Below are 15,559 nucleotides of genomic sequence, written 5' to 3'. Positions count from 1 at the left end.
GTTTCTGCAACAGGGACAAGGGGTTCTGTGTTTGCAGGTGTATTATGTTCTATATTTGATTGAGAGTTTGTAAGATGTTTACATTTGAGTGTTCTCTATAAAGCCTTGGCTGTAATACTCTGATCATTATAGTGAAATACTCTCCAATCTAAGGTTGATTGGGAGGGTGACTGTTAAACTCGCTTTTAGTCGCATCAAAGCCAACAAACTCAGTTTCCCCACTAATGTAGTAGAGGGATAACCAAGGATCAATCCAATGACTCAACTATGATTAAGCTTCAGAATGTAGAGTTTAGTCTTGTATATTTACTACCTAATTATTAACTACTAATGCAAGGTGGGGAAAAGAAATTAAAAAAAAATTAAGAAAAGCGAAACTATAATCTGTTTTAAAATAAAAGAAGGAAGAAAATAAAGAAATAAAACCTAAGATAAAGTAATGAAGAGATTAAACCTATTTATATCCAAAACAAAACCTATATACTAAAACTGGAACAAAATCAGAAATAAAACCAAACTGAAAAGAACTTAAAACTCAAGATTGAAAAGCATCATATCAACAAGAATGTAAAGGCTGAAACAGAAGTAAAGCAGATCATAAATTCTAAAATACTCAAAGTAAACAACTAGAACATCAAAACTCAAACTGAACTTCAACTATCACTATCAAAAGCAAAGACAGAATTGATTTCATAGGTGAATGTACATTGATATGAATAAAAGAGTGCTTAGAGTTCTCAAGAAGACATCATGATAATGTGAATCCCAATCCAGGGTATTCTAGTTCATATTTCAGAACTTTAAATTGACTCTTTCCACTCATTTTTCCAATCAAGGTTCATTAGCCTATTCATCAATCTAAAATTCACAAACAAATTCAAGAAACACAATTTGAATCAATTTTTATGCATTGGACTCATCTCTGGCTCGAGACGACATCTCGATAAAGAATGCTCACTACGGAGTCATTTGATTCCAAAAGGAATGGCAAAGATGCAGAGAATCAGAGTCCAATTCAATTTCTCAAACATAATAAGCACAGAAATCAAAAGCAGTGAACAAAATCAAAACGCAAACAAGAAATGAGAAAGAAGCACGAAATTGCATTTTATTAACATGAGAAAGAAAATTACACACTACCGGATTCAACAATGCACTCACGGTCTGTCACTCTCGCAAGCTTATCGGCGAAATCCAACAACCAAGAACTCTACTCCTACGAAAGCGTAAAAGCCCTAAACTAAAGACGAAATGTAAAATTGCAGAGTCTGGAAGTGTAAAGTGTATATAGTGTTCCCAGAGGTCTATTTACATGCAGAAAAACCCCTTTATATAGGGTTGGAGAACGAAAAGAGAAAGGGGAAAAAGAAAATAGGAGAGGGGAACCTTGCTGTGACGCTTCAAGCTCTCTGATCAGACGGCTAGCCTTCATTTCGCTCCACAGCCCTCCGATCACCTTCTTCGGTCAGGTCCGGTCAGAGTCGCAAGCTTCTTCTTCTGCCCTAGCTCGAAGGTTCTACTCTCTTCTAACTGAATGTGCTTGAGAGAATGTTATTTTCTCAAATGAGCTGCTCTGCAATGACCCCCAAAAGCTGCCTCCATTGAAACTCACCGTTTCACTTAAGCCCATACCAGCATTGGCAGCCCAATTATCCAATCAGCAGCAGTCTTCCAATTGCAGCACCATTGTAGCAGGCCAGCGTTGCCTTCAATTTCACTTGCAGCAGCTTAATGTTAAAACAGTGGCCCAAAACAGCGGCCCACCAGAGTTGCAATCAGAGGTCCAATGTTGACATCAGCCTAATTAAATCTGTCCAATTTCAACAGCCCAATGTAGTGGCAGCAGCCCACTCTTTTTCATATTTGCATCAAAGAAAAAAAATTAATACCAAATTAAAGAAAATAAAAGAAAATCTAACAATTAAAAAGAAAGATTTTTATTAAAGATTTTCTAAAAAATTATTATTTTCCTACTAATTAACAAAAACTAAAAATTACATCTAAAAACCTATTTTTAACTAAAATTTTATAAAACTAAAGAATTAAGAGAAAAACATAAAACTAGCCTAATTCAAAGAAATTAAAAACTAAAGAAATCTAAGAAATGATTTTTAACAAAGAAAAATATGTAAATCTAGAGTGTTATCAGTGACTGGATGTAGGCATTGAGGTCGAACTAGGATAAAAATTGTGTTTGATTGTCTCTCCTTATCTCTTTACATTTCCAGTTTCATTGGATACATATTTGCTTACTACACAAGAAAGATTTCAAGTTCATTCATATTTGCGAAAAAGATTTATAAAGTGCACGTTTTTATAAAACACCAATTCACCCCTCTCTTGGTGTTGAGAAACAAGGTTCATTAATTCTACCAATTTCATAACACTTTACTAAGGAATCAACTTTGAATTTCCCTCATATTCCTTTCCCTGCACCATTACTACAAAAAGAAAATTTTCAACTTCGGATGAATATTGAATTGATGCCAATTTTTCATCCCAAACTTATTCTTGACTTCCCTAGGATAGTTAATTTCTTCTAGACATTTCCTTAAGAGTTGGATGAACTTACACTACAAGAAATATGTTTATTTCCGAAGGAATAATACCGACGACCTTTGTCCTTTGATAAATTTCGTTTACCGAAGGATTTATCGACGGTCATTTAAGTGGTTGATTACCGAAGGCTTTTGCCCTTCGGCAATGGGGCAGTGACAGTACCGAAGGAATACGCCATTCTCCCATTCCCGCATTTTAGTGAAATTAGAATTTGAGATTTCGCTCTCCCACTCGCAAATTCAGTCTCTGTGAAACCATCTTCCCCCAAAAACCTCTCTCGACCCTAATCTCCCTCTCTCGGTCAACGGTGGCCATTTTTTTGCACTTCCCCCTAGCCATTACGACATTCTCCCTTTTGTGATTTCATCCACTCCTCAATCGTGGTGTGCTCATTCGTGTATCGTGGAAGGAAATTGACCCTAAGGAAGTTGGTTGGTGAGGTGAGGGTTTACATTGTCGCTGGAAGGAGTTTCGTGATGGTGGTGTGGCAGCTTGAGGGGGGTGCTATGGCGGCCTGAGTAGGGTTTGGACTATCGCGACGACACCAATCGAAGGGGTGCGTGACGAGACCGTTGTCGTTGCGTGAGGAGGTAGGTTCAAACTGTGTTGACACATTTTTGTTTTGAATATCATTGCATTGCATTGAAGTTGTTGTTCAGTGGTAATGTGTATTCTGGTTTTGTGGTTTCGATTAGGGGCTGAGGCACAGTTGTTGAAGGGCTGCAGTTGAAGTGAAGTGTCCAAGATTTCATCATTTCCAGGTACATCATTTATGTTTAAGGAGATGTCTTTATTGTATGAACTCTTGCCACTGTATTTGGTTGAGTGTGATGTTGTTGTCCTAAGTGCACAATAGATTTGAGTTCCTAAACTTGTGCATATATCAACACTTGTGGCCCCCAACTCTTTATTAGAATCCCTGTCCCTTTCACCATCTCTTGAAACCCATCTTTCAACAACCACTTCTCCAATTGCTCTGTTCCATATGGACATCTAATTACCAAAATGAATGCCCCTTTCATTCATTCCAATCCTCACACTAATTCTATTAATTGGTCAAGATCTGGATGGTTTAGCCTGCCAAGGACATAAGTCCTACACACCATAGCTTATGCCCTATAACCCTTTCGTACTCTTTAACATACTGAAAAATTAGAGTATGCTCTGTTGGGTTATAATGATTGGTTGGGTCTAAAGTGAACTTAAAGGTTTAATTAGGTTATGGGAGCTGGTAGACTAGAATTGTAATACGACAACACTTATTCTGTGGTGTTTTGTTCTTCATGAGGCTAGAATGGTCAATTAGAGTGCAATTAGATGGTTGATTGATGTTTTGCACATTGCCTTGATTGTCCAATACCACTTTCCTTTGATCTTGAATGGTCCACTATGATCCTAGCACATCAAAATAGTTGTTGTGTTTGATCTCAAATAGCTAGAACAACATTTGAAACTATTGTTTTAAATCTGGTTTGGCATATAGATCATTGTTGAACATCTTACATTAATCTTCTAGTGTCTTGTTGATGTTTTAATTGTTGTTCCTGAGTCCAGTTAGCTCTTCAGAAGCTATTTGAATCTTTGAGTAAAATTTTGGATGGTGGAGTTGCTTAATTTGAGAAATATAGGGGTTGGCTAAGTCAAATTCTGGAATATTACATTTCTGCATCCATTTGTTCTGCAAACAAGTTAGTTTTAGTGATTTCAACCTAATGATGCAAAGAAACTACGAGTTTTAGCTGCCTATGCTTTTTCACTCTTTAAACCACCAAAGGGGTGGCATTTTTCATAGACAAGTTGTTGTTTCAGTGCTGCATTTTTTAATTTCTGAATTTGGTGCATTTGAACTTGTGTAAGAATTTGGTGCATTTGAACTTGTGTAAGAATTTGGTGCATTTGAATTAGGTGCTGAAAGTGGTTTCTGTGTACATTGGCTACATCTTACTTTATGCATGGGCCCTTATGGCCTTATTTTGGAGTAATTGTTGCATTTTATCTATTTCTACCTCTGGCATTAGAGGTTGCTTTCACTCTCTCTTGCATGCTTCTCTATACACTTTTGCCTTAAATTTTTTGTTCGTTATATTCTCCAAACACTACACATGTTACTTCTTGTCCAAACCAATTGTTGTCTTGACATCTGTGTATGGAGAAGCATTTATTTTCTCATTGGGTTTTGTACTTGGGTGATAGAAGCATAGAATATGCTCATAAGTTAGCTATATTTAGGAGATGATTGTAATGAGAAGTGAGGAAGAAGTGATATAGAGATGCATTTCTAAGAAGATAGAGTCAAAATAAAAGCATGTCTCTAAATAATGTCAAAATAAAAGCATGTCTCTGGATAATGTACAATAAATAAGACAACCCAGAAGCTAAACTAGTAACAATAATAGGGTAAAAGTGGTAAGAATGAAAACTGTATTAAAGTACCAATTGAAACTGTAAAATAACTATGTAGACAACTTTTAAAACATAAAAGAGATTAAAATGAAGTCACAATTCGAAAATAAGAACAAAATAAAAATTTAACTATTGAGCACCTAAAATTATACTAGAATAGGGTGAAATTCTAACACTGAAAATGTTCATTCTGTTGTAGAGACGTAAAACTATCTACAAAAGTTGTAATGGAATAGAAATGAAAAATAATTGAGTGAAGAAGTTATTCCTAAGACAAGTTTTAAAAATCACTACTTAAACCTCTAAAATTGTAACTAGAATGCTAAAAATTTGCAAAGTGCACTAAAGTAGCCTAAACTAGAAAGAAAATATCCTAAAAAGTTTAGAAGGGTAACACTTAGGTAATAAAAAACTCACACTACAAAAAGTACCTAAAACTAAAATTATGACAACCTAGAACCTAAAGTAGTAAGTATAATAGGGTAAAAGTGCTAAGAATGAAAATTTTATTAAAGTACTAATTGAAACTGTCAAATAACTATCTAGAAAACTTTTAAAACATAAAAAAATAGATAAAAATGAAGTCACAAATCGAAAATAAGATGAAAATCAAATTTGACTATTGAGCACCTAAAGTTACACTAGAATAGGGTGAAATAGATTAGGATGCAAATGTGCATTCTGTTTTAGAGACCTAAAATTATCTACACCAGTTCTAATGGACTAGAAATGACAAAAAATTGAGTGAAGTTTTGATTCCTAAGACAACTTCTAAAAATCACTACTCACATCTCTAAATTTGGCACTTAAAACATAAAAAAAGTGTACTAAATAGGTGATAAATTAGAAATTCACCTAAAGTAACCTTAGAATGTGTAATCTTCATATTCTAACAAGTTTAAACTAGTTAAATGAAGGTAAGAAAGAAGTGAAATTGGTAGTGTACCTAAAACTCAAAATTGGACTACTTAAAACCTACAAAAGTGTACTAAATAGGTGAGAAATTGGGAAATCACCTAAATTAGCATAACACTGTGTGTTCTACTAATCCTAACAAGTTTAAAGTTGTTAAATGAAGTTAAGAAACATGTCAAATTATATGAAGTAGCTAAATCTCACAGTTTGGGTACTTGAAACCTTAAAAAGTCAAGTAAAAGGCTGAGAAAGTGGCAATTCACCTAAAGTAGACTAACAATAACTAATGTTACTATCCTAACAAGTCTAAAATAGTCAAATGAAGCTAGGAAACTACTAAAAAGCAAACAACTACCTAAAACTCATAGTTTGAGTACCTAGAACCTAAAAAAGTGTACTAAAAGGGTGATTACTTTTCATTTTTCGTTCTGTTGTGATTCTCTGGTGTTTGGAAGTTTAAACAAGTCCAAATTGATGTATTAAAGCTGTTAGAACCATTCATATAAAGTTAGAATCACCTGTATGCAATTGAATATGTCAAACCATCCTATTTAAGGCATTTTTGGAACTTGGAAATTGAATCTGAGTTGTTGATCTATTTTGTGCCTAATTAGAGTTCAAACGAGTGTATTTTGATGAATTAAAATTGTTGAAATGATTACCAAAGTGTCAGAATAGCTTAGGCACAAAATCACTTCCAAAACCACTAATTATGAGTCAATTTTGGGAAGCAGAAAGGTGATTTTGAGTAGCAGTTTGGTTTTGAGTTAAATTTGAGTTTTAACATGTTTCAATTCATCAAACAAAGTTGCTAAAGTAGTTAGTTTTGATCTAGAGTTGTTATTGTGTAATTTTGACATTTCTTCTGTTTGGCATGATGAACCATGGCTGAACATCTTGCAATTTTATTTCCTTGCAGATACAAAGTTATCAAACCTATAGCCCACCTAGAAAAGTCTACTAAAGAGGTGAGTATTGAATTTGTTTTATAAATTTCACAGTTTGAGCAATTTGAGCATGTATGAATTGTCTGTTTGCTTATTATAGCCTTCATGAGAATTAAATTCTGCAAATTGAGCATGGAAACTTATGTACATGCTTTATTTTAGTTTGTTGCTGATTGATCTGTGTAAAAGCCTAAATTGAAGACACTTTTGTGTTCTCTAATTTCAAAAACTATAACAATTGATAACAAACCTAATGAAAAAGGAGATAAAGTACATGCTTTAGGGTTGCCAACAACAATAAGAATGTGTATTGTACACTTCTTCTCATCTTTCCCTTTTATTTCTTTCTTCATTCTGCTCCTGCCAGGACCATGCCCCCCCCCACCATGCTCCTTCCTTTCTCATTTAACTTCCACCCAAAAATCATAGGCCAGGACCATGTCCCTCCAACATGCACCTAGGGTCTCACACATTTCAACCACTTGTTCATCCGATATCTATGCAAGAGTTTACAAACTCTCTATCTTTCTATAACATCAAAATCTCTCACTTTTTTATTTTAAAACTACAATTTAGATGTGTCATGTAGTGATTGCTTGTTTCTCTCGGCCAAGGTTATTCAAATCTCACTTCTAAACTTTCTTAGGGTGCTCTACCAAGTTTCTTTTAGAGGATAGACACTCAATCTTACAATCCCACAGCTATTTGGCTTGTGTCTCAAAATTTGGCTAGTGGAGTTGCCAAATTTTCACTCTTTTTCTCACTGCAGAATGGTGTTTCAGGAAGCTAATTTTCGTTGTTGTATAGGCACTTAGATCAAGAGCTATACAAGTTTCCACCCCTCAAGATGCTACCACTATCTACACAAGTGCTGTCTGGTTCATTTTTTCCAAAAAAAATGAGTCAAAATTTGGTGGTTTAAGACAGGAAATGTCATAGCAGTGGCTGTAGGTCAAAACTAATCACTCCAGCAACTTGATTTAGTGATGTTAAACTTGTTATAACTTTGAATTGGCTAAAATCCAAACTGTTACTCAAAAACACCTTGCCACTTCCCAATTTTGACTCAAAATTGATGGTTTAGTATACTATTATGCACTCAGACCATTATATCACTAATTGAACTCTGCTAGCAACTTTTAAACATCATTTTAGACTTGCTCAAACTGTCACACAACATAGAAACTTCTAGCATTCGAAATATGACTTTGTTATGGCAAAAAAATGTGGTAAAATCACTCCATCACACCACCAAAACTGAGTTTAAAAGATTGAATGGACTAGGCAATGTTAAAAGTTACTGTAGAATGTGTAACTACACAAGACCAAGCTGGAAAACAACAACTAGGTGGAGTTAAACTCGAATTAGAGTCACACACAACTCAAACAGCACAGTGCAAAGCTGGAATCTGAAATCTGAATGCTTATTCAATGCTGGTGCAATATCAAGCTTCAATTTCAGAGCACATTTCTTAAGACAAGTTTGTTTGATGATTTTACATATTTTAGAAGTGATAGCAACTCCTAATAATTACAAAATTGAAAATTGACTATTTGAGTTGCTTGAAATCTGATTTCAACCACTGTCACTGCTTGGAAAATCTATCACCCAAGGTTCACTTTAACATACCCCCTTCTGATATTTGTATACTTTAAATGCACTTGATTGAATATGATTGCTAGTTTTTGTGAACCTTGGTTGACCATATGTTTCATTTTAAGTTTGATCATGATGCGTGATGAATGGAAGGTGTATACACTTTATTTTGTATTGTTTAAGCATGTTTTGGTGGATGTTTTAGTGGGCTGAATATGTTGGTTGTAGATGAATACAAATGTTACACAATTAAAAGAATGTAAACAACTTGTAAATGGTAAAAGAATGTCAAAACTAATATAACCAGTACAAACAACCAGACTTGCGAAATTCACCCAAACAAACCCAAAAAATGCTATCTGAACCAAGTAAAAACTGGAATGTAAGTATGTAGACAAGTTCACAATGCTAAAATACTAATAAAAACTTAACTAACCACTACAAATGACTAAGAAAACAAAATCTGACTATGGACGTTAAAATTAAAGCACTTAAAGTAGTAAGAGTAAACCATAAAAAACTGCACTAAGTTTAAAATTGAGCAAAAATTCCATTTGAACATGTTTCCATTCATCAAACTAAGTTGCTGAAGTGGTTAGTTATGATAATTAAACTTGTTTGAGTAAACCACTACTAAAACCTCAAAATAAGTACTAAAAATGTACTAGAATGGTCAAAATTTGCAAACTGCACTAAACTAGCCTAAGAAACTTCAAAGAAATTGTTCTAACAAGTTTAGAATGGTAAAACCTAGCTAATTAGAAACTCACACTACAAAAACAACCTAGAACTCAAAATATGACATCCTAGAACCTAAAACTAGTTACTAGAATAGGCTAAAAGTGGTCATAATGCATAGCGTATTAAAGTACTTACCAAAATAGTTAATAAACTATCTACACAAGTTTTAAAACATAAAAGAAAGATAAAAATGAGGGCACAATTCGAAAATACAAAGAAATACAAGATTTCACTATTGAGAACCTAAAAGTACACTACTTAAAACATAATAAGTGTACTAAATAGGTGACAACAAGATCAATTTACCTAAACTACACTACTTTTAAGTAATGTAAACATCCTAACAAGTCTAAAGTATTGAAATCAAGTTAGGAAAGTAGTGAAATGCAAAGAATAACCCAAAACTCAAAGTTTGAGTATTTAGGTTCTAAAAAGTGTACATAAAAGGTGACAACAAGACCAATTTACCTAAACTACACTACTTTTAAGTAATGTAAACATCCTAACAAGTCTAAAGTATTGAAATCAAGTTAGGAAAGTAGTGAAATGCAAAGAATAACCCAAAACTCAAAGTTTGAGTATTTAGGTTCTCAAAAGTGTATATATTGTATGTTGATGTATATATTCTATGTTCCTATATATGGTATGTTCATTTATTAGGCTACAACTTTATTTTTAAGTTAAGTAGTCATTTAAAATCCTATGGTACTACACACATTCTCAATAGAAAGAGAAGGGTAAAAGTAGTATAAACAATTAGAACCTACAAAATATGTGGAAGTTCTTAGAGAACTTTTGTAATAATAAGTTGTCTCCCCCAAATTTAATACATAGCCCCTTAGGATGTCTAAGGCATTTCAATACTGAGGACTTGTCTTTGCATGCCCTTATTGTATGCCTGTGACAGTAGTGTTCAAATTGCCCTCCATGTTTGACTTGAGTAGTAATAGGTTTATTACTTATGTCACATGGAGTGTTGCTGTTTGGCTAAGTTTTTATTTGTTTGGCTTGTCACAGAACATGGCCCATTTTCCCAACCATCGTGGATGGATGTACGACCGTTGTTATAGTGGAAGGAGAGGTTTGAAGGAATCTTTTTTTTATTGGAGTTGAAGAGTTTGTGGAGACGGCCCGACGATATCAATATTATGCTCTTGATGGAGGGATTCGATGTCCATGCATCAAGTGCGAATGTACAAGGATTTTGAAAGATGAAGTCGTCAAACTTCACCTATACCAAAAAGGGTTCATGCCTAATTACACGGTTTGGACATTTCATGGTGAAGAAATTCCTTCGACCTCCACTGCAACTGAAAAGCGGCTTGCATCAGGTTCGAATACTATTGTACATACATCTGAGATAGATCAATTTGCCTATATGCAAGAGATGGTCGACAATGCTCTTCGTCACCATGCTGAACAAGAAGCAGACGATAGTCATGATGAAGAGCCTCCAAATGAAACGACTCAGAGGTTTTACAATTTACTTACAGAGGCAAATCTACCTGTATTTGAAGGTTCATCTGAGTCAAAATTGTCAGTGTGCATTAGACTCATGGCTGGCAAATCTAATTGGAACGTTCCCATTCAAGCAGTGGACTTCTATACAAAATTAATGTTAGATTTGACACTACCAAACAATTTGATGCCGAAGAATTATTACCAAGCCAAAAAATGTGTTTCAAAGTTGGGATTGGAAGTCAAGAAGATTGATTGTTGTGTTAATGGATGTATGTTATTCTATGACAATGACAGTGGAAAAAATGATGCATTGTTGGTTGAATGCAAGTTTTGTGGCTCACCTCGATATCATACGATGCATGCTGGACGGAGGCAAAAAAAACCAATTCCCTTAAAGTCCATGTTCTACTTGCCTATAATTCCACAAAGAATGTTTACTTCAATGCAAACATCAGAACACATGACATGGCATGATGGTAACAAAACTGAAGGATTTTTGCGTCATCCTTCTGATGGTGAAGCTTGGAAGCACTTCAATCGTAAACATCCATCCTTTGCTAGTGAACCACGTAACGTCAGACTTGGTCTATGCTCTGATGGGTTTACCCCGTACATTCAGGCGTTTGCATCACCATATTCATGCTGGCCCGTGATAGTTACCCCATACAATCTACCACCTGAGATGTGTATGACAAAGCCTTACATGTTTTTATCGTGTATAATACCAGGTCCATCTAATCCCAAATCATTGATTGATGTTTATTTGGAGCCGTTGATTGATGATTTGAAGAAGTTATGGAATGGTGTTTGGACGTATGACGTTTCAAGGAAGCAAAATTTCCTTATGAGGGCAGCCTTGATGTGGACTATTAATGACTTCCCAGCGTATGGCATGTTATCTGGTTGGAGCACGCATGGTCGATTAGCTTGTCCACATTGCATGGAACATACAAAGTCATTCCAATTGAGTTATGGTCGGAAAAGTAGTTGGTTTGACAGCCATCGATGGTTCTTGCCCATTGATCACCCCTTTAGAAGAAACAAAAAGGCATTTCGAAAAGGGCAAGTTGAAACGGATATGCCCTCGCCGAAGTTGACTGGATCACACGTTTGGAGAAGAGTGAAAGACTATCCAAAAGTCACTGAATCTGGTCAGAATAGGATAGAAGGGTTTGGAGAATGGCATAATTGGACTAAAAGAAGCATATTCTGGGAACTTCCCTATTGGAAAGACAACTTGCTAAGACAAAACCTCGATGTCATGCACACAGAAAAAAATTTCTTTGACAATGTCTTCAACACAGTTATGAATGTTATAGGTAAGACAAAAGATAATGAGAAAGCAAGAAAATATTTACCTTTGTATTGTGGACGAAAAGACTTAGAGTTGAAGGCGTAAGGTAATGGCCGGTTATTTAAACCAAAAGCAAATTACACCATGTCAAAAGACGAGGCAAGAATAGTGTGTGGATGGATCAAGGAGCTTAGAATGCCAGATGGATATGCTTCTAACTTGTCCAGATGTGCCAATGTTCAATTTGTGCAGCTTACTTGCACAAAGAGACAACGTATTTTTGTTCACATTATTTCAAAAACTTCATGTTGTCCCCCACTCATGTCAGAAATGAAATGCAATGGCAAGTTGAACTACGTGAATGTGCATTATCAGTTTTCCGACAATCAGGCCGTCACGCAGGGAAAGAATTCACTCATTGGTTAACTGATGCTGAATTCAACTCTGCTCATGTCCATGTCTTAATCAATTGCAGTGAAGTAAAGCCGTACCTTGAGTATGTCATCATCTATCTCTTATCTTTCCAACGGTACAATTGTTATACACTAATGAATTTCATTTGTACCAGCTCATTTGTTGTGGCTGAGCAAGTCGTAGAAGGAAATACTTCCGCTAGAATACACTCAGAGTTTCCCCATTGGTTTAGAAATCAAGTCCGTACTTTTTCCTACATTTAGAGCAAGGTTAATTTGACTCTTGCTTTTATAATTTTGTTAGTACCTTTGTAGGTTTTTAATCAGGCATTAACTCCCACAGTTCAAGAGTTAAGACATCTCTCGAATTGGCCAATGAGATGTGTCCAAGAATGACACACTTACTTCACCAATGGTTACAAATTCCATACACATGAATGGTCTAAAGGAAAGAAAACATCAAATTGTGGTGTGTATGTCAAGGGCCAAACAGAGGGTTGTTATGATGGTTTCTACGGCATCATTCATAAAATATATGAGCTAGAGTACAACAACACTACTTCTCGAAATAGAGTAGTACATTTTTATTGTGAATGGTTTGATCCTTCTAGAGCTGGTACTAGAGTGGATCCACGCTTTAATATTGTCGAACTTAACCAGAGATTAAGATATGGACCGTTTGATCCTTTCATTCTACCAACTAATGTCAGACAGGTTTATTATGTGCCATATCCACCATTCCGTAATATTGACAAGCGTGGTTGGGCCGTAGCAATACAAACCAAGCCTAGAGGTCGCATTGACTCAAATGAGGTTGAGGAAGATGTTGCCTACCAACTTGACCAAATGTCACAACCACAAGAAATTATTGAAGTTGAACGTATAACTGCATTGGTCGACCCTGATGGTGATGGAGATGAATTAGAAGAAACAATACAAGGTGATGAAGAACAAGAAGAAGAGGAAGAAGAAGAAGAAGAAGATGATGATCATGATAATGACGATGATGAAGAAGAAGATGAAGATGAAGATCATGATGACGACGATTGAATGTTGGACATCTATTGTAGCAAATTGAACTATCATTTGAATAGAGTTATCTAAAATACTATCTTAAAAGTTGTATTCAATTATTTATACATTGACTTTAAAAACCATTGATCCTTCCTTATTCATTTCTATTTTTTCGCTTTATTTGTAACCATTTCAATGTAGCAATGACAGGACAAGGTTCAGAACGTCCTGATAAAGGAAAGGGGGTAGCAAGGCCTAGAAAGAGGCAACGACAGGCACCAAAGTATGTACTTAGGGTGCCTGCTAAACTACCTACCACTGCTTACCCCTACAATACAGCCTCCTACCCCTGCAGTAGACCCTACTCCTACCTCTGCAATACACCCTTATCCTACCCCTGCAGTACACCCTTCTACTACCCCTGCAGCAGACCCTCTTCCTCCTCTTGTGACTATAACCCCTACTCCTCCCCCTATGGTTATTACCCCCACTCCTCTCCCTGACCCTACTTCTATACCTTCATCATCTTGTATACTGCCTTCTGAGACTGTCACACCATCTGCTGATCCAGATTCAAGTGGTGATGGTGAAGGTCTTGACCCACCCCTCCATGATCGACCATGGATTGAGCCGTATGGTAAAGGGTAAGATTTTAATCTCTTGATATCATATGATGTTTAAACCCTATTGTAATTCAAATGACTTTTATTATGCAGGTTTATTCCATCTAGGGTTGCTTCCCAGGCCATCACACGTTCAATTAAGCAACACTTTTTAAGTCCATGGCCTACTTGGGGAGCAATACCTGATGACGACAAAAAGCCATTCTGGGAGCGCTTTCAGATGAACAATCCATTAAACTAATTGTCCCTCTTATTTTAGTATGTTCGTTAATCAATGTTTGTTCTGTTTAATGTTACAGATGAAGGTGCAGTGGAAACCTGAACATGAAACACAGATACACAGAAATTTCCACATGAAAGCATCTCATCGGCTGTCAGAGATGTTTAGGGATGCCCGCAATGCAGGAGAGCGCCCTTACTGGCTGGGTGAACAAATTTGGAACTCTTTACTGGCTCATTGGAATACAGTAGAGTTTCGCAATAAGTGTGCCAAAGCCTAGAGGAACAGAGCATCTGAAAAGGGTGGCACCCTGGATACTGGTGGGTCGATAACCATTCATGAGCATGCCATTCGTATGGTATAATTTCATTACATAACTTTTTCTTTCATATATAAGTTATGTATTTTCTATTTCATATGTACACTTCTAATTCTAAATTATGTTACATGCACAAGCTCTAGGACGGGCGGTCCATGTTGATGAGGTCTTTGCATAGACTCATGTAAGGAAGGGCACTAATCAATTCGTTGATGAAAGATCTCGGAAGACTCATGTAAGCAAATAACACTATGACTATTACTAATTTTTCATTTATTTTATTCTATCATTCCCTAACATTGCTTTTAATGTTTCAACAGGAAGAGTTTTCTACGAGACTTTCACAGGTTAGATCTGAACATGAGTCAGCTCCTACACCGGATGATGGCAGTAATGCAGAAGATGACATCCGTCGGACACAGTGCTGGATCGACATCGTTGGTGGGAAGAAAAAGGGACGAGTGTACGGTGCAGGACAACTTGCTGCAAACTATACAACATCGAGAGGAGGTACTCTGAAGCACCAACCTTCTTCTTCCACCACTACTCCTAATGAGGTCGTTCTCCGCCTCACGCAGGCACTGGAGCAACGTGACCAGGAAATCATTGATTTGAGAGCAGAGTTTACAAACTTTAAGGCCCTGGTCATGAGAGTGTTTCCTGGTACTTCACAGGATGAATTCAATATCCCTTTGACCCAGCCACGACCCTCCTCGTCACCCGCTGTGCCTCAGCAGCCCACATCAGTCCAACCCTCATCAGTCCAACCCACACCAGTCCAGCCATCTATAGAGGAGCAGGATGATGAAGATCATTCTGATGATAACTATATACATTATTAGTTTCATTTTGTTATTAGTTGTTATAGAAACATTTGGATATTACAACATTTGGAGTTTACATCATTTGGATGTTAGATCAATTGGATGATTTGGATGTTAGAACATCATTATGTTACATTGTTTTATGTTTTAAATATAAATACATGTTCTATGGATTAATGGATGTTCTATGGATTTTGATTAATGATTGCATTATTGAGATGCACATTAT

General features: G+C 36.0%; 1 protein-coding gene across 2 annotated transcripts; it reads left to right on the top strand.

Annotated features, from left to right (window-relative positions):
* Positions 1 to 2,643: 2,643 nt before the first annotated feature.
* Positions 2,644 to 15,492, top strand: LOC128196823 (uncharacterized). 2 transcript variants are annotated; one of them, XM_052878604.1, is made up of 7 exons: positions 2,644 to 3,149; positions 3,255 to 3,320; positions 6,797 to 6,845; positions 10,180 to 13,988; positions 14,267 to 14,545; positions 14,644 to 14,741; positions 14,827 to 15,492. In XM_052878604.1, exon 4 carries the CDS (start codon positions 10,412 to 10,414, stop codon positions 12,020 to 12,022), a length of 1,611 nt encoding a protein of 536 aa, XP_052734564.1. In that variant the 5' UTR covers positions 2,644 to 3,149; positions 3,255 to 3,320; positions 6,797 to 6,845; positions 10,180 to 10,411; the 3' UTR covers positions 12,023 to 13,988; positions 14,267 to 14,545; positions 14,644 to 14,741; positions 14,827 to 15,492. The 2 variants fall into 2 exon arrangements, with proteins under 2 accessions (XP_052734564.1, XP_052734563.1); XM_052878603.1 differs by having other exon boundaries at positions 14,061 to 14,545.
* The last annotated feature ends 67 nt before the right edge of the window (positions 15,493 to 15,559 follow it).

This window comes from Vigna angularis, chromosome 5, assembly GCF_016808095.1.
Source record: "Vigna angularis cultivar LongXiaoDou No.4 chromosome 5, ASM1680809v1, whole genome shotgun sequence".
In the NCBI taxonomy this organism is placed as follows: Eukaryota; Viridiplantae; Streptophyta; class Magnoliopsida; order Fabales; family Fabaceae; genus Vigna; species Vigna angularis.
This window is presented reverse-complemented; position numbering and strand designations above follow the sequence as displayed.

Excerpts from the sequence above, each read along its gene's own strand:
- LOC128196823 (XM_052878604.1), top strand. The coding sequence starts at position 10,412 with ATGCCTAATTACACGGTTTGGACATTTCATGGTGAAGAAATTCCTTCG.